Raw genomic sequence first — 22,493 nt, forward strand, 5'->3', positions numbered from 1 at the left:
AAGGTGAAACACTCTAAGTTTTGGTGTGGTTGTGAAAAAAAAAATCAGTCACAATATTCTATTCTCAATGCTCTTATGTAACCTTCTGTGGAAAAAAGAGAAGCCCCTGATCTCTCCAAATCTGCTCTCAAGGGTGGAGATGGGTAAAGAGTGAAAAGGACAGGGGAAGCTTTTCTTCTACCCACGTCTACTCCCAGGCGGGCTACCATCAGCATGACGACAGAGTGGCTTGCGGGGAAGACCCAGCTCCACTGACCTGCCCTCTCCAAGGTGAGCAAGGTACTGCGAGTGCAGGGCTCAGGGAAGGTGCTCTCTTCCTCCTGGAGGTGCTTGCTGTCCTTGAGCAGTTAACCAGCCCACCGAGACCCTACTCATGCTGAGAGGCACCCAGCCCACCGAGACCCCCCTACTCATGCTGAGAGGCACCGAGCATTGAGTAGGAAAAGGAAAAGATGTCTTAGAATTAAAGCTGTAAGGAATCTATTGTTATTCTCTGATGCTTGCAGTAGAACACGAGAGAGGCTAAGACAAAAAGAGGAGTGAAATGCAAGTCAGTGACTACGGGGTTGACCTCCTTGAGCGTTTGGGGAATCAGAGGAAACAAAACGCCTTATCTCTTCTTTTGGCCTGTCCCTTCGGCACTTCTCCTTTCAGTAAAGATATGGGGTTCAAAAAGAAACTAGTGGCTTTTTGAATAAAATACGAAACTAGTCAAGCATTTGTTCATTCAGTGAATTAATATTCATGAGGTGCCTTTTACAATATATGGCAGGTGCCGCTGTGCAAGGTGCTAGATATAATTGTAGCTACTTATTTTCATCGAGAATCTGCTCCATAATCCAGAATTTTATCTAAGCAAACTACGTAAACTACATGTTATGTGTACTTTGGGATCTGATTTCTAAATCATTGCTAGATAGCTCTTCTGAATAAGAGTGCTCTAGAAAGCAAAAGCTCCCTTTGCAATCCCTTCTCTAACCTTCCCCAGTTCCCACCTCTTATTGCACTAACTCACAAATACACACTCACGGGGGCGTGCACACACAAGCAGGAAATCCACATGGGCTTGGTGTCATAAACTGCATACCTCTTGCATAAATTCACAACCGACCATATTTACTTTTCTATCATCAATTATAACTTGTTTTTGTCTAAACTAAAAGCTTCAGCTTCCTTAGTTTATTATATCACCAGTGAGTACAATTAAGAGATAGGGCTTCCACGTCTCGTAGTGTCTTTTCCAGTTAATGAGGCGCATGGACTTATAGATTCATTCATGCAAACTTTTGTAACTCACATGCTTATGTGACCACAGCCAGATTTACAACTACACTAAAGATTCTCCCAGGACACCCTTTTTGTGTGTGTGTGAGACCACAGGAATTTCGATAGTTTTTCATGACAGGGCTGATGAATCTGATGGCTATGACCTATCTGAGTCCCACATTGATATTCAGTGTCTGCTCCTCTACGCTAATGTAGTGGAGCCGGGATCTATTCGCCAATGTCAATTTGTATTATAGGTGTGGTTACTGCATGGACAAGCTCTGTTAAAAAAGAGAAAGATTGCAAAGTTGGCTTCATCTCAAACGTCTGTGTCTGATTCACAGACATCTGTGTCTCCCTGAGAAATAACGTTTTCACAACCAGAGCTGTCCAACAGAGAAATAAGCCACTTCCTATGGGAGTCAACTCCCCCTAATGAGAAGCGGTCAGGCTGTGGGGAAGGCGTCCCAGCACTGGATGGGGAGGTGGAGGCTGCCTAAGGTTGGAGGATGCTACATTTATGATGGAGGTAGCCTTCGGTCACATATGCTTACTGTAAAATGACACCCAGTGTGGGTCTGCTGTCTCATAGTGAGCTGTTTGGAGAAGCAAGGCTTTGGTTGTGTTCCAAAGTAGGATCCAATCAATAGAAGACGTTTGTGTTGGCCCTTACAACAAGCGTCTAATAGAGGGAACCAACTCGAAGGCTCAGGTCATGTGGTCGAGCTACAGAGCAGAGAATGGTGGGCTGGCAGCCCAGAGCAAGTCCGAATGGTATATTTAGACCCTTTGGACGGAAAGATGCCCACACTGTCGGCTATCATTACTTAACCAACTGCTGAGCAGCTCTTGGCCCTCGGGCTCGTCTCCACCCTTCTTGTGCCCCATATCAACTATGCGTACAGCACGTTGACCTGGAGGAAAGGGTCATTCTTTAGCTCTGCTGGCTGTTTTTCCTCTGGAGGAAATCAAGCTCAATGCTGAGCGTGAGGAGAACCCCAGGCTCTCTATGTAGGATTTTAAGAGCACAGGTCTGGGGCCCTGTTTAGAAAAGCAGGGAGCAAAGAAAAGCAAATCCTCCTCTAAAAATACGCTTTTGCCCAGAACTGCTTCTAAGTTAGGGGAATTTCCTGCAGCCTAGGAGAGCCAGAGTGAGCGTTCTTCTCAAGTACAGTGATTTGGTGAAGTCCATGTGTGATGATACCACTGTAACCACAGAGGAATTTACCACAGGAAGTGTCCCAGCTGTTGCTTATTAGCATTAGAACAAATTACACAAAGCAAATTGTTAGCAGACATGTTTCCATAATATTTAACTGGTGGCAATAAATAAGAACGATTCTCTTTCAAGTAAATGCTAGATTTCCAAAAATCCAGCTTCCAATTGTCCATGAAGGAATCGTCTTCGATTAGGATAATGGTTGGAGGGAAGGGCACCCTGGAAGCTGAGGCTCCCAGCCCTCTTCCTGGGGCAGCACGGCCGGGAGTCCTGTGAAAGTAGCCACTGGGGTGACATCACAAGATGGGAACAGGACTCTTTGTACCTCTAGACGGCAGACCATCTGCTGGGCTCACCACTGGGCTTCTCAGCACGGTCATCTCATGCCATGGGGAACTTGGCACGTGGCAAGACCACAGCAGAGCTGGGCAGCTACCTAGTTCTTGGAGTGAGTTTGTAACAAAAAATAAACCAAGACCACGGACAGGTGTTCATCCCTCTCCTTAACAAAATATTGCAGTTTTGAGAAATCATCTCCTCCTTCCCAATTGCCTGTCTTGTTATCTGAGGTTTAAGGAAAAAAACGTGAGTCCCATCTCCTCCTCCTCCTCCTCTTAAGCCATTGGAGAAGAGTTGAAAAAGCACCAGATCAGAGCGAATGTCACACAGCACTCACCTCCCACTCACACGTATGGAAACCTGGCTAGTTTCTTAGAAACCAGAGTATCTCCATCTTTCCAGACCTTCTGACAATGACTAACTTCAAGTCCCTGGTCACTTCTGGGCACTTCCAATCATCTTCAGAGCCATGACAAAATTCTCCTAAAACAATCTCAGAAAGTAATAAAAAACATACTTTTAATTTAAATAAAATAAGAAATCTTCCATGCAGCACATAAATACAAAAATAGGTTACTGTAGCTCAGAGGGTTGGGCCTGTTAGAAGAGGTGCTCTCTTATCGTCTTCCTAGGACAGTTATTTTTATCTTCCCTTCTTTACTGTTTCCTTCTCACGCAGTATTCCTTCCCAGTGTATTTTAATACCCTATTTGGTTTTCCTGAGGAGCTCCCCACTCCTTTCTCCTGCTGTAAAGGAAAATACGAGGCAGCCCTGCCGAAGAGAAATGATGGAAGCGCTGTATAGCTCTGGTGGGCACTAAACCAGCCCACTGGGCTCCCAGGCGAGGCCTGTCCCCTTAGTCACACGGAGTAGAGCCTGGGCTGGCTTGGTGAGTCCAGTTAGCACCTGACCTGGGCAGGCCCAGAACCCCAGGACTGTCCCCCAGCTGCCTCCAGGGCACACCCTGTTGGTGTTAGAGGGTATACTTGGCAGTAACAGCTTAGAGAGGGTTCTGCCTCAGGGCTACAAAGCTGGGAAGGCATTTGAAACGAAGCAAATGCAAAAGCTGATACACTCCCAGCCACTTTCAAAGGCTCTTCCCACTACAGTGTCAGGAAACACACACACACACACACACACACACACACACACACACAGAGAGAGAGACGAAATGCACTTCTTTTACCTGAAGTCTTCACAAAGGGAATAATGTGCCTCATAAAATATTTTAAATGCCTTAGGCAACAGAACTGTCTCTAGATTTTTTTTTAAACGTGTTTAACAGACAAGTGTAATTGGAAATGTTTGCGACATGAGCACACACACACACACTAATTTGAAATTATGCAAAACTATATCATTGTTTACCACAACCTGGAGCAAATCTACTGCCATGGAATAACAAGTAACACATCTGTACAAGTTCAAGGGCCCCCAAATAAGCTCCCATTCAGATGAGAATGACACACGTGGCATGACTCTGCCTAAGGTCCGTTTAGAGGAGATGGCCTGGTATGTTTTACATTTGCTGAGCTATTGAACTGCCTGGTTTGACAAGATTTTTGAAAGGGGTGAAAATTAATTTAATTGCAGTATTGCAACAATAATTTGGTCGGCTAACTGCATTTCAGTGCAAAAACAGGAAAGGAAGAATTTCCTCCTTAGGTTATTCTCTGACGTGACAGCATTCATTTCAAGAGTAATGAGATTTTTAAAAAGTCAAACCTTAAATATCATGGTTTCAGCAATCTGTCCTGCTTAAAGTTTAATGCAAAATGAGATAGCATCTCTGTGAGAGCAGTTCCACATGAACGTGGACCCAGTTTTCTCCTAGACTTGAGATGGGAAAATCTCTCTCCCCTGAAAACGACTCCGAGTATCTCCTTGACATTGTTTGCAGATGATTTTGATTTGGCGGCACCAATGTTGATGTGTTTGTACCGAGGGAGGCACTACTAAGAATGGTAGAAAGTTTTGAAAATCTCTATATGAGGTATATGTTGATGCAAGAGGCACCACAAGTTTCAGAGAATTGAGCAAAAATGGTGGAGTGAGGAACATAGGCTGTCGTGGGATTTTCTGGATCTCACTGTTTTCACACTGGCCGTTCTGAATATATACACTACCCATGGTTTTGTTTTTTGCTTTTTGCGGTACGTGGGTCTCTCACTGTTGTGGCCTCTCCCGTTGCGGAGCACAGGCTCTGGACGCGCAGGCTCAGCAGCCATGGCTCACGGGCCCAGCCGCTCTGCGGCATGTGGGATCCTCCCGGACCGGGGCACGAACCCGCGTCCCCTGCATCGGCAGGTGGCCTCTCAACCACTGCGCCACCAGGGAAGCCCTACCCATGGTTTTTTGAGGGCAACTATCTAACTCCAGATCAGCAGTGAGCACTTCACGATTTACAAACTTTGAGGGACAGAGTCCATTTATTGTTTCAAAATCTTGAAGATGCTGTCCCAAGGCCTGATTCAGGGTAGTTCTGTCAGGTGCCGGGACCAAGACATTCAGCTCTCCCACAGCCTGATAACGCAAGCTCAGTTCCATGGGCAGTTTTAGGACACTCTGCTTTATCCTTTTTCTGTCACGCTTTAAGTCCGCCACCATTTGCGTGTCTAAAAAGGATTTTGCTCTGATGTGCTTTCTCAAATACCACTCATCAAGTGGGTCTAAGAGCATGGCTTGGAATGTTTCTTATGATCCTTGTCCAAGTTCTAACTGATTTATAGAGGATCAATACACAGATCTACCCAGGGCTGCCCTCAAGTTTGTACAGGTCTTGTCCTGCACAAGGTCACCTGGTGGAGGGGTGAGAAGGCTGCAATCCCACCCTGCTCCACTCACCGGCCAAGACGCCCGTCCAGGCTGCATCCCGAGGATGGTGTGCCTTTTCTGATTTGCATTTGGGCCAAGGGAGGCCCTGAGTGGCCCTTGATCTTCCCCCTCCCAGAGATCACAAAGTCTAGTATTCATCTCCTCCCTTACAGCACTATGGACGTTTTTTAAGGAAGAGGACACGCCCACGGCAAAGGCAAATTCATTTTGAAGATACGTTTCCTATTCAGTGAGAGAGGAAGGAAAAAAGAGACAGGGAGAGAGAGAAAGGAAAAGGATCAAAAGAAGAATGGAGACAAGGCTGCCCTTCTGCCTAGTAAATTGTGGATTCATTGTCCGTCCCTGGACACAGCTGCAAAAGGGTAGAAATCAATTTTTTTCTATTACTCCACGGTGAGAAAGGAAAACCTATTTGTAAATTGAATTAAACCCAATCATAGCATGTCTGTGTACATGCTATTATTATTAAAATTAGCCACACATACAACTATATAATCCCACGATGTAACTAGAAATCAACACTCTCCCATTTCAAAGCTTAGTAGAGACATCTTTCTTCTTTTTTAAAGAAACACCATGGCTAAATGTCACTAAGCTCTGCGGCATGCCAATACATCGACACCTCAGTAATGACGCTGGAAGGGAAGGAACTCCAAAGCCCCATCTGGGAAGAACGTGCTTCCAAATTCTTGACTTTGCTGCTGGTGCACCTCAGTCAGTAATGATTGGATATGAACTAGAACCTTCTAGAAGACGGTTTCTTCCCAAGTTGCAATCTGTGGTGCTGACTGTGGAATAAATTCCCTGTGTCTGTGTAGGCTAGGTCTTGTTCACAGAAACCCTAATCCATCCACTGGGTATTGAATATCAGGCTGCTGAAGTGAGGGTCCGGAAAATACATTAGCAGTCTGCCCTCTAGTGGGGTAACACAGTACTTCAGATAACTAGGAATAGAAAAGACTTTTTTTTTTCCTTCTCTTTCAGAGAGTGAAAGAATTCAAGTTTTCCAGATAGTGCAAGGTGAGGCATTTATCCTCAGAAGACAGCTTCCAGAGCTGAATTAAGCAAGGCTCACAATGATAGGGTCCCCAAGTCAGAGCTAAAGACAGGTAGTGCTGCGGTGGGCGTCCCCGCAGAGCCTGCAGGGACAAAGGTTCTTCTCACATCCTTGGACGTCTCCAGTGTCCTCCTTGGGTGATAGCATTCAGTTCTCCACATTCTCATTATAAAAACAGTACCCACCCTAAGAGCAACCAACCTACCAGAAATGTTAAAAATAACAGGCTTCTTTGTAATTTTTTGGCAAATCATTAACCTAGAAGAACCTTTCAAAAGGGCCATGTTGAATTTTTTAAAAGGTCAAGATGCACGAGTTTTATAAAAAGACCAAGTCTTTGTGGCTGTTCTTTTTCAGGAGAGAATCTTTGTGATGGTGGCAAATGTTGTTAAGGCAGAAGAGGATCTGGAGATCTGTTGTCTGGATTTTGCTTCTATCTTTTAAACACCTTCAGAACTTGGCTTGCTTCAGTTTATCGATATGGTAGCAGAGTTTCAGTGCAGGTCCCAGCTTTAGGCCCAAGTATTTCATGATCATGTCACTCTTCAGCAACAGGAGGGCATTGCCATCAATCTCCTGGTGGAACAGAATCAGAAAAAAGAAAACCCAGAAAGTGGTCAAAGTAATCAAATAGTGGCCACAGTTAGAGTATGGTCAGGGAGTAAAGTAAGGGAATATGGATTGACTTAGATGCATATTCTCTTAGTCCCAAGGCAAGACCTTAAGAAAATAAACGAAAGCCTACAAATACTATGTGCTCCTCTTCCCATAGTCTCCCTGGGGTCGTTTGATACACTGGATCTTTCATATTCCTGCTCTCTCCTGATTGAAGGAATCTAACATAGTCCCAGCCATACTCCCAATATCCCACATACGTTTATCTCTTCATCCAATCTAGGGCTAAACAAGAAAGAAGTGTTCAATGGACTGAATGTGCCCCCCTCCCCCCTCCCCAAATTCATATGCTGAAATCCTAACCTCCAAGTGGTGGTATTTGGAGGAGAGACTTTGGGAAGTAATTAGGTCATGAGGGTGGAGCCCTCGTGAATGGGATTAGTGTCCTCATGCAATGGGAAGATGGCAGTCCGAAACCTGGAAGAAGGGTCTCACCAAAAGCAGACCTTGATGGCAACCTGATCTTGGACTGCCAGCATCCAGAACTGAGAAATAAATCGCTGTTGTTCATAAGCCAGCCAGTCCGTGGTACTTTGTTACAGCAGCCTGGACTGACTACGGCAAAGTATCATCCCATTAGACCCTGAAACTAGTAGTTACCTTTCCATTCCAGGTGCTGGTATAAGGCCCTGACTTCCATCCATCATCCTAATCTCTGGTTTCTTTTCGTGGGACACTCACCTGCCTTTCGCTGATTACCAAATTGCTAACAACACTCTATAAGGGATTTCAGGTGTTTTTTTGGCCCTGTCAATAATACTAGGTGGCATACAACTAAATAATGCACCTGCTTCATCTGAGGGTTTAGCACAAATAATTACTAAGGGAATGCCAATCCTCTGAGGTCCCGATATTGCTCCCATTTGTCTCTGAAAATGGTAACCCTCCAGACTGCATGTTGAACTGCAATGAAGACCCAGTGCAGCCAAAAGAATACATACATAAAATAAATAAGTTCAAAAAATAAATAAATAAAAATGTAAAAAAAAAGAACACCTAATGCAGGTGGGAAGGTGGGAGGGACACTGTAAAGGTCATCTATGCTACATGTATAAGAACCCCGAGAGCATACCAGTAGGTACCACATTTTTCACTGCTGTAGCCAATCATTCCGCCTGTACTACCACACTGTATCACTCCTTAGTAAGGCTGGGTTTCCTCCTTCACCTATAGTGCTATTTTCAGATTACTAGAGACCAAGGGTAGAGATTCTGGGTGCTCAGGTGGGGAGAAGAGGCACAGTACAGGACTCATAGAGCAGCCCCTCTCATTCCTCTATCCAGCCAGCCACTCAGCCAGCACTGATGAAGCACCTACCCTGTGTCACTCAGAGCTCATCTGCGGGCCCTCCCCGGGGCCTCACTGCCGAATGTTCTCTCTTTCCCCCACTTCCTAGACTTCCACTGCCTCCTGTCATGCTGGAAGGAAGCCAGAGTCCTCCCACCCAGATCTGTCTAAACATAACCCCTCTGCGGTCCTTGCTACGTCCTAATCCCTGAAACCTGGGAATATGTTAGGTTACCTGGCAAAGGGGAATTAAGGCTGCAGATGGAATGAAGGATCCTAATCAGCTGCCTTTAAAATAGGAAGCGTATCCTGGATTATTGGGGAGGGAGGAGACAGTGCAATCACAGGGCCCTTCGAAGTGGAGGAAGAAATCAGAAGAAAAAACCAAAGAGTTGGCAGCCTGGGAAGGACTCAGCTTGATGTTGTTGGCTCTGAGGATGAGGACAGCGAGGTAGCAGCCAAGAATGAGGGCGGATCTCAGTGCTGAAAAGGGAAGGAAATGAGTTCTCCCTAGAGCGTCCAGAAAGAATGTCAGCCCCACCGACACCTTGGTCTTAGCCCGGTGAGACCCCTGTCAGACTCCTGACCCACTGAACTGTAAGATAATAAACTTGTGTGGTTTTAAGCTACTACGTTTGTGGTGACGGGTTATAGCAACAGTCGATAACTGACATAGAAAGCTTGGCAGGTAAAGTACTAATTCTTACTTTTTTAAAAAAATTACCATCTTTATATATTTTAGAATCTCCTAAATAATTATGCAAATATGTAGATGGCCTGCTAATCAAAGGCCATCTACGAGCTAGGCGCTGTGCTGAACACTTTATGTGCATTTTCTCATTTAATCCTCAAAGCAGCTTAGGAATAGGCACTGTCTGTTGGCATATTGTAGGTGGGCTATAAACGTTTGTTTATGCACAGACGGATGCACAGACAGACGGATGGATGGGCAGGAAAACAGGCACTCCTGATAAAGGCCAAAGTGAGGGAACGGATGGGACAAAGAAACTAGGTGGTTGTTCCGCTCTGAGAACCCTGTGGTTCCGTCTGGCCTCCCTTGAGTGGTGCCCCCGGGCACAGTGCAGAGCCCCCCGCAGCCCCCTGACCGCCCCCAGGCCCACCACTGCGCGTACATGCTTCCGGAAGAGCTCCACGTGGGGCCCCAGAGCCTGCGGGTCTGCGTCTTTCACGAACCAGACCACATCCTCCACAGACCAGGTAGAGGGGTTCCTGCTCCTTGGCCGCCGGGTGTCCTGCCTGTCCGGAGAAGGGCTTGAGGCTGGAAGGTAGAGCACAGAGAGGGAGGCCATGAGACAGCAGGCCTCGGGCCTTGGCACCTACCTGGTGCCTCCTGTCCCCACCTGGCCCTCGAGTCCAAGGCAGTGGCCCGAGTGACCTCCTGCAACAGAGAAAGGCCAGAAGTGCCTGCTCTTGGCAGGAGCCTGGAGCACCGGAGGCCACTCCTAAGGGCAGCAGCCTCCCCCTCTACACAGAGGTTCTCTGCTCTCCCAGGGAATAGAGCATTGGAAAACGGATCTCCTCCAGCAGGTTGAAATGCTGACCCATGTTAGAGTTTTAAAGACCCCTCCTGATCAGTCCTGTCTCAGTGGGCCCCGGGCCTGCTGTAACCAGGTTCCATGAAGCTCCAAATAGACCTCTGTAGTGCTGTGATGCCAAGACGACTTCAGGTCCTTTCCGCCTCCACTGGTGTCACCCTGAGACAAGAAGGACGCAGCGGAATGGAGGGGCATTTTGTGCTTGTCCTGGGTCTCAGAAGCCCTGTCTGTGAGAGGTCCATGCCCTGCTCTGCATGTGCAGAAAGAAGACTCACCGCCTACACTGAGCACCTCGCCAACCCTCAGGTCTGTCGGAGCACGCACTCCAACCTCCCACTAGACGAGGGATTCCTTGACAACAGGAGCCTAATTCTGTGCCTGGTCCACAGCTGGTCCCTGGTCAGTGATTGTGGCATGAGTTGCATTGCTGCATAAATGCTTTTCCCACATGGCAGATTAAAAGGTGCAGGACATATGAAGGAGGAGAGAGTAGTGAATCAATATTTAGGCAATATTTAGGGGGTGACTTGTTTTGTATATCCCAAACGAATTCATCCTCTTTCCCTAGAACCAGCATCCCCTCCTATCTCTCATGTTTCTGAAACCTCAGTGATATCTCTACCTCCTGTCCCTTATTTGCTCCCCGCATTTAATTATTCTGAAGCTATTAGAAGGATGCCTCTCACACTGGTCTCCTCTCTTCCATCCCTGCTGCCCCAATCCGGGAACTTCTTACCTGACCCTCTACAAAGGTTTTCTAGCAGATGTCCTCACCTCACGCTTTATTCCTTCTAGAGCAAAAACTGTCACGTCTTCACACTCTCCCTAGTGCCCCTTGTGGATGCCCCTCGCCCGTGCACCAAGTCCGTACTCTAGCACAAGATCAAGGGCTCTCTTTGGTCTCAAGAACATCTTTCCTGCCTGGATAGAGAGGAAGAGCTTTGGTGCCAGAGAAACCTAGGGACAAATCCTGGAGCTACCCGTTGCTAGCTGTAAAATGGCAATGCTCTCCACCTGGAAGGGCAGCTGTGAGGATGCAAGTGGGATTGGGGCTGGCCTTATGGTTGACCTGCATCAGGTGGTCCACAGAGGGAAGGAGGCACCCTGCCTGCCTCCCTGCCCGCCTCCCTGCCCTTCTGCACACTCCCATCTGGGCATACTGGTTCTGACCGAAAGTTCCTCCAGCTTCCAGTCTCCACCTTAGCTAGTGCTTTTGCTTCTCTCTAGAAGGTGTTTACCTTCCCTCCTTTCCAAAGAAGCTCTACCAGCCATCAAAGCCCAGGTAGACCCCTTCACAGGCAGCATTTCCATGTCCTGCCATCTGGATGTCATCTTCCTCTACCTTTAACTCCCAAATTTTTGTTTGCGCTTTTCTTAAAGATGCTTTCCACATCTGCCTTGTATTACCATTATGCATGTGCTTGCCTGGAACCTCCAGTTAGTTTTAATTTCTCGAGGATTATCTTTTGCATCTTCCCCCTATTCATCCACAGACATCTACTGAGTGTCTCTTGTGTACCAGGTCCTGGGCAAAGTGTTTGGTGAAAAATGGGATCCTCTCATTACAGAGTTTATAATCATTGACTCTCCACAGCTCCATGCAAATATATTTGTAATATGGGTTCAATGAATGTAAAATGACTCAATATACTTTGCAGAAACAGTATAAGTAACTTACACAAAAGCTTTGTGCGAGTAATCCTTAATCCTATTTTCAGGCTCTGAACAATGAAGCAGCTTCCCTACAGAATAAATCTAAGTTAGAAGTTGGGAAGCCTTCACTTCCATTTCCCTTCTTTAATCTCAGGGTGCAGTGGTTTTCTGCTGTCTCCTTTTTTCCTCCTCTTTTCAATGTACTTGGTAAGTGCACGGTTCTCCAGTAGTGCTGAGAAAAGTACAGCATCACATTTGAAGTCTGTCCTAAATACATAATAGTTTGGTTGAGAATTGGATTTACTTTGAGATTTTCTCTGCCTTTTCCTTGTTGGACCTGGAAGGGTCCCCTAAGGTGATTTGGCACGGGCTGGGGTGGTGCATTTTGGCGGGAAACTGTTAATACACCCTAGGGCCATCTGAATGCCGACACATGCTTATTAGAGATGATTTCACTGCATTTAAAGACATCTGCACTCAACATGGGGAAGAGGAACCACGGAAATCGCATTTGCCTTTGGAGCCTGCCCCATCGGAGCGTCGGCGATAATCAGGGTGATAATAGATGCTCTGATTACAAAGGCGGGAAGTCTTCAGTGCCAAGAATGATTTTAGAGTGATCAGAGCGGAGGTCAAATCTAATTTCCTGTGTTTGACAGGAAGGAAAACCACCAGACCGACTCACAACACCATCCATGGGAGCCTAAGGTCCTTTGAGCAAAAGGCCAGGGAAATACTTTCCCCATGAGCCACAGCCATGGAGTTAAGCAAGGTGGTCTGGCTTGTCTTTATGGGGAAGCTCTCCAGGTGATGAATGTGGAGGGGAAGTGGCTCCGCTCCTGGCACCTGGTACTAGCTGTGGGCATTTTCACTTTTGCTCTCTGAGGTGCCTCACAGTCACACAAGACAGCAGCGGGAAGCTGTCACACCTCGGGACCTGCTCAGGATCCAAAGCACATGAATTAGCTCTAGGAGGAAGAGAGGGAACTTTCTAGCAGGTTGGAAGAGCCTTTGCAATGGCCTGTGCTCACACAAAGATAATAAACACACTAGCCCCTCCAGCTGCTGTGAAGGTGTCAGGAAGACAGATGGGTCTGGCCTGACACAGCCAGGCCAGGCAGATGTGACTGGACAGCAGTCAGACATGATAGAGGTGAAAATATCTTGCTCCTAAAGGAACAGAGCACGCAAAGCGCTTGCCAACCGCCTTTATGGGAGGTGGCATTCTCCAGCGCCGAGAACTTCGTACGTGGTCGGGTCTGTTCCCTGGGCGATGCGGGAGACGTGTGTATAGTAAAACCCAGCTGTGAATGGATGTAGAATGAAGGATGGTGGTGGCTGTTTCTAACGCTGAACTCACATCCACCAGGAATAGACTGACTGTGAATCTGTCTAAAGCAACCCCGGATATCTTCACAGCCCCGGTACTCGTGCTGCTGCCTGTGAGTCGCTCTCTGTCTCACACAGACCCACAAGCACATGCATAATTTCCTTTTGTTCATTCATAATTCAGAGGAAACTTTTTAGCTAACAATAGAGTCATGTGGAAGAATGGAAGGAACAATGAGCTGGGAGTTAGAAGCCCTTACCACCCACCCTCTGTGCAAGCGTCTCTGTGCTTCTTTGGTGTGAAATAAGGAGTTAGGAAGGATCTCCAAGGTCCCTTCAACACCACAGGCTGTCCCGGGCAACACGAGAGAGCTCCTTTCTCACACATCTGAAGCCTCATCAGTGTGTCTGTGTGCAAAGCACAGTGAATGCAGAGCCAATGGCCAGGTTTTGAGCCCTTTCCTGGACCTGATCATTCTATTCTCTACGAGCCTCCGTTTCTTCAGCTTGTTTCTCAAAAGTATTGTAGGAGTCAAGTGACTATATGGCTTTGGGCTGGAGCCTGACAAGAAGCGTCTTGGAAGGAAGCCCATCAGTCTCCAAAAGGGGCCCCTCAGAATCATTTGTTAACATTTGTTAACGTTTGCCTCTCTGGAATTGGACGCTGTCAGCGAGCAGGGCCCACATCTGTCTTGCTCACAGCTCCATCCTTGGACCTCAGAAGAGGCCCTGGCATATTGTGCTCCATAAGTCTCTTCTGGCCAGGACTGACCAACATCTCTTTGAGTCTTAGTTGCCTCACCTGTCAAACACCTACCATGTTGTGAGGATTAAATAGGATAATGTGAAGCATTAAACGGTAAGAATTAATCAAAAGATAGTTGCTATTCTTATTATTATGTATCATTCCATAATGGCCAATAGATTTGTCTTCCTAAATTCTGTGGTCATCAGCTCACTTCCCTGTTCAGCCATGTCTGGTTTCCACAGAGTAAAGAAAGCTCAGTCTGCTTGACTTGAACCCCAAATTTCCCAGCATGATTTCCCTTGGCGTCCCTGCACAAACTCTTCTCTTTCCTTGGAATGAATAAGCCGTGCAGCACCTTCACTCATTCCCCGCCCCCCACATCGAGCGCTGTCCCCATTCTTCTTTCTCTTGCTGAATTGTTCTCTATCTGTCACCCAACACCATACCCTATGGAATCAAACTCCAACCCATGGAAAGCATATGAGTGGTAATAACAATGTCAGAGTCACTTCAATTCTGAAGCTTGGACATACTGGTGGTTGGGAATGCTACAGCATCTCCTGTTAATGCAAATGTCAGGAAGCTTTTGTTATCTAAAACCTCTTTTTTAAAAAAATTTTTATTTTTATTATTATTTTTTTTGCGGTACGCAGGCCTCTCACTGTTGTGGCCTCTCCCGCTGCGGAGCACAGGCTCCGGACGCGCAGGCTCAGCGGCCATGGCTCACGGGCCCAGCTGCTCCGCGGCATGTGGGATCTTCCCAGACCGGGGCACGAACCCGCGTCCCCCGCATCGGCAGGCAGACTCTCAACCACTGCGCCACCAGGGAAGCCCTAAAACCTCTTTATAGCTCTTAGTGATTATATCTTGGATGAAAGACAGAGGAGAGCTCTCAGATTTTCACCTGAGTATCAGCAAAAAAACAGGGAAACGTGTCCTTTGAATACATCCCTTCAGAGTCCACTGACAGAGGCGATGGGCATGATGTATCAAGACAGCAGGAGGAATTACAAACAGCGCTGCAAAAAATTTCCTTGCACATGTCTCTGAGGAAGTTTTTATAGGTTATGTTCCTAGAAGTATTATTGGGTCATAGGACATGCACATATTTAATGGAATATACACAGTAATTTGGGTAGCATTAGTACCATCATGATATTGGGTCAATTGATGGGTATAATTTAACTATTGATTTATTCATTTTTATGTCCTTTAATAATATTTTATAATTTTTTAAATAAAAGAGTTGCACATTTAAAAAAAAAAAAGACAACAGGAGGCCAGGGTAGGTATTCACATGAGAGAGAGGACTGAGAAGTTTGTCACGTCATCGATACCTACTGTCCTGTGCAGCCTCATGCCACTTTCTGGCTTCTGCGGTTTTAAACCATTTTGATTAGCACCATGGGGGAGGACACAAAGGACATTTCTATGTCCCTTCCAGGTTTACGACTTAGGTCAACCCCCCTTAAAGAGATATGGTTTCTTAATACCAACTGCTTTCACTTGGGATGCAATTTCAGAGCAATACTGAGCACTTCTTTGGGTGGAGGGAAAACTTAACAGCCCTCCAGAGGGCCTGCAGCTGGCACCTGGACTGGCAGCTAGGTGACAAATGGGTAAGGAGGCCAGGGGTTTTCTCTCCTACTTTAATGTACTGCCACTCAATTCAGCATGGTTTATCTCCATGGTTTCCAAATGCGTTTAGCTGTGCAAACTTTGTTCAAACTACACAAATGTAGAACCCCACTCTTCTAATGTGAAGAGGCCCTGGTTAAAGAGGGCAGTGTTGGAGTACCATCTGCTCCCATCCCCTCTCTCCTATGCCCTAGAACCTCTGAGGGACCCCTTGAAGCCCATTTTGCATGGTTTGAAAATCCCTGGGATCATTTTGAAAGCCACCTTTGGAGTCAGTTGAAGTCAAATCCTGACTAAACACTTGACTGACTTGATCTTCAATTGCTGTATATGTAAACTGAATATAATAATACCTACAATAATAATATATACTTGCTATAATAATAAATTATAAGATATAATAAGTCAGAAATATTGTGTGGAAAGTGTCTGGCCCACAGTAGGTGCTCAATAAATAGCTATTTAGGATATGCCTCAAACAGGCCCCTTTCCTGGGGCTGCAGAGGATTCAAATATGAGTGAGAGACCTCATGAAGCTGAGAGTCTGGCTCCTACTATGGGACAAAAGAGAGGAAGTACTAGAGATGAGGAGACAAAGTGCCACAGGAGGAAACAGGAGGGAAGGAACATTTCTAATCAGCAGTGACTGAAACTGCCAGTTGCCGACCCAATCTTTTTTCCACTTCTGCTTACATCTTCCTGGCCACGGTCAGTGGCTTGCTTGGAGTGGAAGGCAGCAGGCACTGGTGGGCTCCATTTCTCTGGTCTCACCCAAGATCCTGAGAGGCAGAAGTCCTGAGCTAGTGGGGCTCTCCTGGGGTGCATCTAGGGCTCTGACAGAGAGGGCTCTCTCAGAGCTTGTTCTGAGCAAGGATCTGGGCTTCTCTTTGGCTAGATTACCCAGACAGTAGATGAGGACCTAATTCCAGGAGAACAAAGGGCTGAAGCAGAGATGAAAAGGAAGGACAGGGGGGCTGTTGGAGTTGGGATGGGAGTTCGTCCCAGGACTCTGTTGGGAGGAGGCAGAAAGAGAAAGGGGGAGGGAGCTAAATACCTGAGACCCCTTTGAAGGGTCCTGGATTCCCCTCATCTGGGCCACCCAGATGGGCTGGGATGGGGCAGACAGCTCTTCAGTGACAGATGGAGTGGTAGAAGTTCTCTCCATTCAAATCGTGCCTTCCCCTTACTACTTGAAATCCTACACTTAAGACATAGGGTCTAAGATTTCACCAACTTAAATAGGAGAGTAAATACCTCCTTTTTAAAGAATGGCAATACTCTTAGGTTTATGAGTCCATTCCATCAGCCTGGTGTCCTGTGATCACCACCTCATGCAGCTGGGAATTGCACTGAGGAGAAGAGGTTGAGAGAAGGAGACGTGTGACGGGCAGAGGGACCCCAGGATGAGGGCTTTGACAAGCAGGGGCAATGTGAGGGCACTGGGCTCCATGTGGGGAGTGGAATGGGGTAGAGAGAAAGAATGTTTCCTGAACGCCTACTATATGTCTGACATTACACTAACTCTGGGGATAAACCTAGGAAATAACTGCTGCCCCTCATTTGCTTTATGATGCGGGTTTGTGCGTTTACTTTATGATGCAGGTTTTGTTCCCTTCTCTTGTTCTTAGAAATCAGATGCAACAACGTCTCTCCCCTTTGGAAAATGGGCTCTGCCCACTCAAACCTGCCTGGCCGACGGCCCTGCATGACAATGTTGGGGAGCAGGGCCATCCATGTTTGGCAAGAGCCCCCATGGCTGAGGGAACAGTGCCTTGCCCCTCAAAACTGTCTCCCCTCCTGGGCCCACAGAGGCGCATCTGTGATGGTGAGGCTCTTTGAGGGGAGTGTGTGGAGGATCTGGGATCATACGCGATAGCTCACCACTGTGGCTGTCAGGGCTACCAGTGGACGAGCCAAGGCTCAGAACAGAAATGCCAGAGAAGACAGCCAGCCCGCAGGAGGCACCAGAGGGGCAAGATGAAGACTCCCTGACTCCCGGGCCTCTGGCCTCCTTTCTTTAGAGTTCTCAGGTGTAGAGTTGATGGGCTGTGATCTGTTGAGGGGTGTGTTCACGTGATCTGTCATTGCTGATGTTTATTGAGCTCTTACTAACTCTTAGGCCTTGTACTAAATACACATGAATTTATTTAATCCTCCCAACAAACCTATGAAGTAGGTGCTATTATTATTATTCCAATTTCACAGGTGAGGAAACTGAGGCACAAAGAAGTTCAGACTTGCAAAAGGTCACACAGTCAGAAAATGGCAGATCCAGCATTCCAGCCCAGGCCATTGGGCTCCACAGTCCATGTGATTATCCACTATGCTCTATTCATACTCAAATACTGAATTGAAAATGATTTTTTTAATAACATAAATCAAAATGGACATCAACCTACCCCTAGAATGAAAGTACCTTCCTACACTGCATTCCAATAAGCTAACTTTAATGGGTGAGACAGAAGTAGCATCATAACCAGTATTGTGGGAGGCCCTTCCTAGTGGTCCAGTGGGTAAGACTCCGGGCTCCCAACACAGGGGGCCTGGGTTCGATCCCTGGTTGGGGAACTAGATCCCACATGCATGCCACAACTAAGAGTTCACATGCCACAACTAAGACCCGGTGCAGCCTAAATAAATAAATAAATGGAAAAACAAAACAAAACAAAAAAACTTACGGGACAAAAAAAATAAATAAATAACCAGCATTGTGGGAATTTTACTTAACTCTGGTCTGCCCACGTGTTTGTACCCTGCAAGAGTCAACCACTGTGCAAGAGAAAAGTCTTTAGCAACTTCTGGTTCTTCTTCTTCCGGGCACAGAGCTACTCTACACCTCTCAGATTCCCCCAGAGTTAAGTGTGGTAAAATGGCCAGCTCTTGCCAATGACACGTGAGTAGAAGCGATGGGCATCACTTCCAGGCTCTAGGGAAACATGTTCATCTTCCTCGTTTGTTCCTTCCATTTCTACCACTAGATGCATGGGGCATGGGGGCCATAGGGGACAGGAAAGTCATGAAATGGACAGATCCTGGGTCCCTGCGTTGGGATACACACACCAACTAGGAACACCCACTTTGGACTCCTGGATAAAAAACTTCTATTGTATTTGAGCCACTGTACATTTTGGATTCTACTTATTCCTACAGCCTAACTTACTCTAATACACCATTTTCTTTGCTTATGGTCAAAGGTTGAAGTCAGCTGCCCTCAAGAACAACAAAAATCCATGAAGGGATTTGTGGAAACTTCTAATTTCCCAGTGTTGCTGTGTTCAGACCGCTACAGTCCCCTGGTCTCCCTACATTTGGTGGTCCCAGGGCAAGGGCAGAGGAGGTTAGGTCATGGGGAAGGCAGTGCACGCATTACATTACCACATCTGTTTCCTTCAAGAGAGGTCCCGTTTCTCTTGGGGCTGGAGCCAGGGGGCCTCAGCCCAGGTGCTGAGGGGCCTCCAGAGGACATGGGGCTGGTATGGGGACCACCGACTGTGGTGGCTGAGCCTCCCCCAAGGTGGCCGTCTCCAGAGTTCTGCCTCTTGCAGTACAACGAAGAGGAGGTGGGCAGGGAGCCCCTGTGGCTAAAGGCGGAGGAGGAGTCCACGCTGTAGCGGCTCATGCTCGCAGGGTTCACCAGGCACTCCTCAGTGGTGACTGTGTTTGCTAAGCAAGAAGGCAGAGCAGAGAAGCAGAGATCAGAGAGCAGTTCAAGAAGACACCTGGTGCTGGGTCTTGGAAAACCTTTCCCCAGCAGCACAGGTGCCGCTATCTGTGGGGATGGCAGATGAGAAGGAATGGATACCACGGCATAATCCCAAATAGTTCACCTCTCAGCAGATTGACACCTCACCAACGAAGCATATTTTAGTAGGGATTGGGACATATGACCCTCCATGTTCTGAGGAAAATGTGATTATCTTGGTTATTGATGACTTGTAAATAAAATTCAAACAAAGGTCCTTCTCCCTCCATGGCTCTGCTCCTCCAAGAGTTTCTGCCAGCTTGGCAGAATCTCCCTGCTCCGTCTTTTCTTGCCCATCACCACTGCCTCCTGCACCTGGCCCATGATTCCTGGGAGAGATCAAGCCAGAGTCACAGTGTCCCAGAGTTAGGAGTAACAACTTTGGCCTGGGTTTTTTTTTTTTTTTTTAACATCTTTATTGGAGTATAGTTGCTTTACAATGGTGTGTTACTTTCTGCTTTATAACAAAGTGAATCAGCTATATGTATACATATATCCCCATATCCCCTCCCTCTTGCGTCTCCCTCCCACCCTCCCTATCCCACCCCTCTAGGTGGTCACAAAGCACTGAGTTGATGTCCCCGTGTGATGCAGCTGCTTCCCGAAGCTATCTGTTTTACATTTGGTTGTGTGTACATGTCAATGCTACTCTCTCACTTCGTCCCAGCTTACCCTTCCCCCTCCCCTTGTCCTCATGTCCATTATCTATGTCTGCATCTTTATTCCTGTCCTAACTCTAGGTTCATCAGAACCTTTTTTTTTTTAGATTCCCTTTATATGTGTTAGCATCCAGTATTTGTTTTTCTCTTTCTGACTTACTTCACTCTGTATGACAGACTCTAGGTCCATCCACCTCACTACAAATAACTCAATTTCATTTCTTTTTATGGCTGAGTAATATTCCATTGTATATATGTGCCACATCTTCTTTATCCATTCATCTGTCGATGGACACTTAGGTTGCTTCAGTGTCCTGGGTATTGTAAATAGTGCTGCAATGAACATTGTGGTACATGACTCTTTTTGAATTATGGTTTTCTCAGGGGATATGCCCAGTAGTGGGATTGCTGGGTCATATGGTAGTTCTATGTTTAGTTTTTTAAGGAACCTCCTCCATACTGTTCTCCATAGTGGCTCTATCAATTTACATTCCCACCGACAGTGCAAGAGGGTTCCCTTTTCTCCACACCCTCGCCAGCATTTATCGTTTGTAGATTTTTTGATGATTGGCCTGGGCTCTGACACAGGTGTGATGGTGCTTCCTCCCCACACTTTTAGTTCCAGTACACACAAGGGCACTAACCTTCCACCAAAGCTAACAAACTAGGGACACAAATGCTGATCTGGATGGCCCCATGGTCTTCCCCAAACCCTGCAGATGAGAGAGAAAGAACCAATCTAAAGTGCAGGGGGAGTAGAGGACCTGGAGGCTCTGCCAACCTCATCATCAGCTCCCCCACCCAAGTAGATCAGGACTTTCTACACTTTTAAAGCTCATTCTTGCAGCCTTTTGAACTCTGCGAGCTATACCTGTGGCCAAATGGTGTGGGGTGTTTTGCTTTGTTTTGTTTTGAAGAACAAAGTCCAGAGGAATTATAGGGATAGAAAGAGGAAGAAAAATATTCTAGTAATTCCTTTTCTTCAGTCCCTCCCACCCCAGACAAGACCATATCTGTCTAGCCCCATCAACAATCATCTATATACTACACATGATCAAAACAGATACAGACATTCCCCAAAGGCATTAGAATAACAAAAACCAAGGGATCCTCCAATGTTGGCAATGAGTAAACACATTTGGGCCACAAGATCCAGATGTCTTCTTCATGTATGGATTCCTCGCACAACATAGATATTGAAAGATTAAGAATAGATTTTATTAGGGGAACTAGCAGGTCTTCTCATAGATGGGGATGCATATGGAGCTTGCCTGGAAATAAAAACCATTGCATATGGAATGCAGCTAAAGCAGTGCCTAGAGAAAATTTGTAACTGTAAATACTTATATTTAAAAAGAAGAACATTCTCAAATTAATAACCTAATCTTCCTCATTAAGATACTGGGAGGAAAAGGGCAAACTAAACTTAAAGCAAGCAGAAGGAAGAAAATAATAAAGATTAGAGTGAAAATTAAAGAGAATAGAAAAATAGAGAAAAATCAAAGAAACCAAAAGCTGGCTCTTCGAAAAGATCAACAAAATTGGCAAACTTTTAGCTAGATTGGCTGAGAAAAAAAGAGAGAAGACTCAAATTGCTAGAATCAGAAATGAAAGAGATGACATTAAAACCAATCTCACAGAAATAAAATGGATTATTAAGAAATATTACAAACAATTCTATGCCAATCAGTTAGGTAACTTAGAAGAAATGGACAAACTATCAAAACTGACAAAAAGAAATAGACAATCTGAATAGACCTATAACAATTAAAGAGATTAAATTAGTCATCAAAAAACAAAGAAATCCCAGGCTCGGATGGCTTCATAGGTGAATTCTACCAAGTATTTAAAGAAAAATTAAAACCAATTCTTCACAAATTCTTCCAAAAAGTAAAAAAAAAGAGTGCTATGGACTGAATTGTGTCCCCCTCAAATGTTCATATGTTGAAGCCCTAGCCCCCATTGCAACTATATTTGGAAAGAGGGTCCATAAGGAGGAAATAGAGGTTAAGTAAGGTCTTAAGGGTAAGACCTCAACCTGATAGGACTGGTTAAAAAGAAAGTACTGACAAGAAAAGGAAGAGACATGAGAGAGCTCTCTCCCTCTTCACACACATGTACAGAGATGAGGCAACGTGAAGACACAGAAAGTGGCTGTCCACTAGCCAGGAAGAGAAGTATCACCAGAAACTAACCCTGATGACACCTTGATCTCAGACTTTTAGCCTCTAGAATTGTGAGAAAATAAATTCTGTTGTTAAAGCTACCTAGTATGTGGTATTCTGTTATGGCAGCCAGGCAGACTAATATAAGGAGGGAATACTTCCCAACTCATTCTATGAGAACACTAATACCCTGATACCAAAACTAGACAAAGTCATCACAAGAGAGCTACAGATCAATGTCTCATTAATATGGATGCAAAAATTCTCAACAATATACTAGCAAAACAAATCCTTAACATACAAAATGACTTATACATCATGATC

At 46.0% G+C, this 22,493-nt stretch overlaps 1 protein-coding gene across 6 annotated transcripts in view; it reads right to left on the minus strand.

The window, feature by feature from the left end:
• Positions 1-3,326: 3,326 nt before the first annotated feature.
• Positions 3,327-22,493, minus strand: part of SCML4 (Scm polycomb group protein like 4) — a 107,266-nt gene continuing 88,099 nt past the window's right edge. For 5 of the 6 annotated variants that reach the window (XM_019929526.3, XM_019929523.3, XM_073789478.1 and 2 more), the window contains 3 exons: positions 18,979-19,266; positions 9,813-9,958; positions 3,327-7,293 (listed from right to left, as the gene is read on the minus strand). In XM_019929526.3, the coding sequence (XP_019785085.1) occupies positions 7,168-7,293; positions 9,813-9,958; positions 18,979-19,266 (560 nt within the window). In that variant the 3' untranslated portion in view covers positions 3,327-7,167. Of the gene's footprint in view, positions 7,294-9,812; positions 9,959-18,973; positions 19,267-22,493 lie in introns of all 6 variants that reach the window. The other variant, XR_012324770.1, reaches the window with a different exon arrangement.

This window comes from Tursiops truncatus, chromosome 12, assembly GCF_011762595.2.
Source record: "Tursiops truncatus isolate mTurTru1 chromosome 12, mTurTru1.mat.Y, whole genome shotgun sequence".
Lineage (NCBI taxonomy): Eukaryota > Metazoa > Chordata > Mammalia > Artiodactyla > Delphinidae > Tursiops > Tursiops truncatus.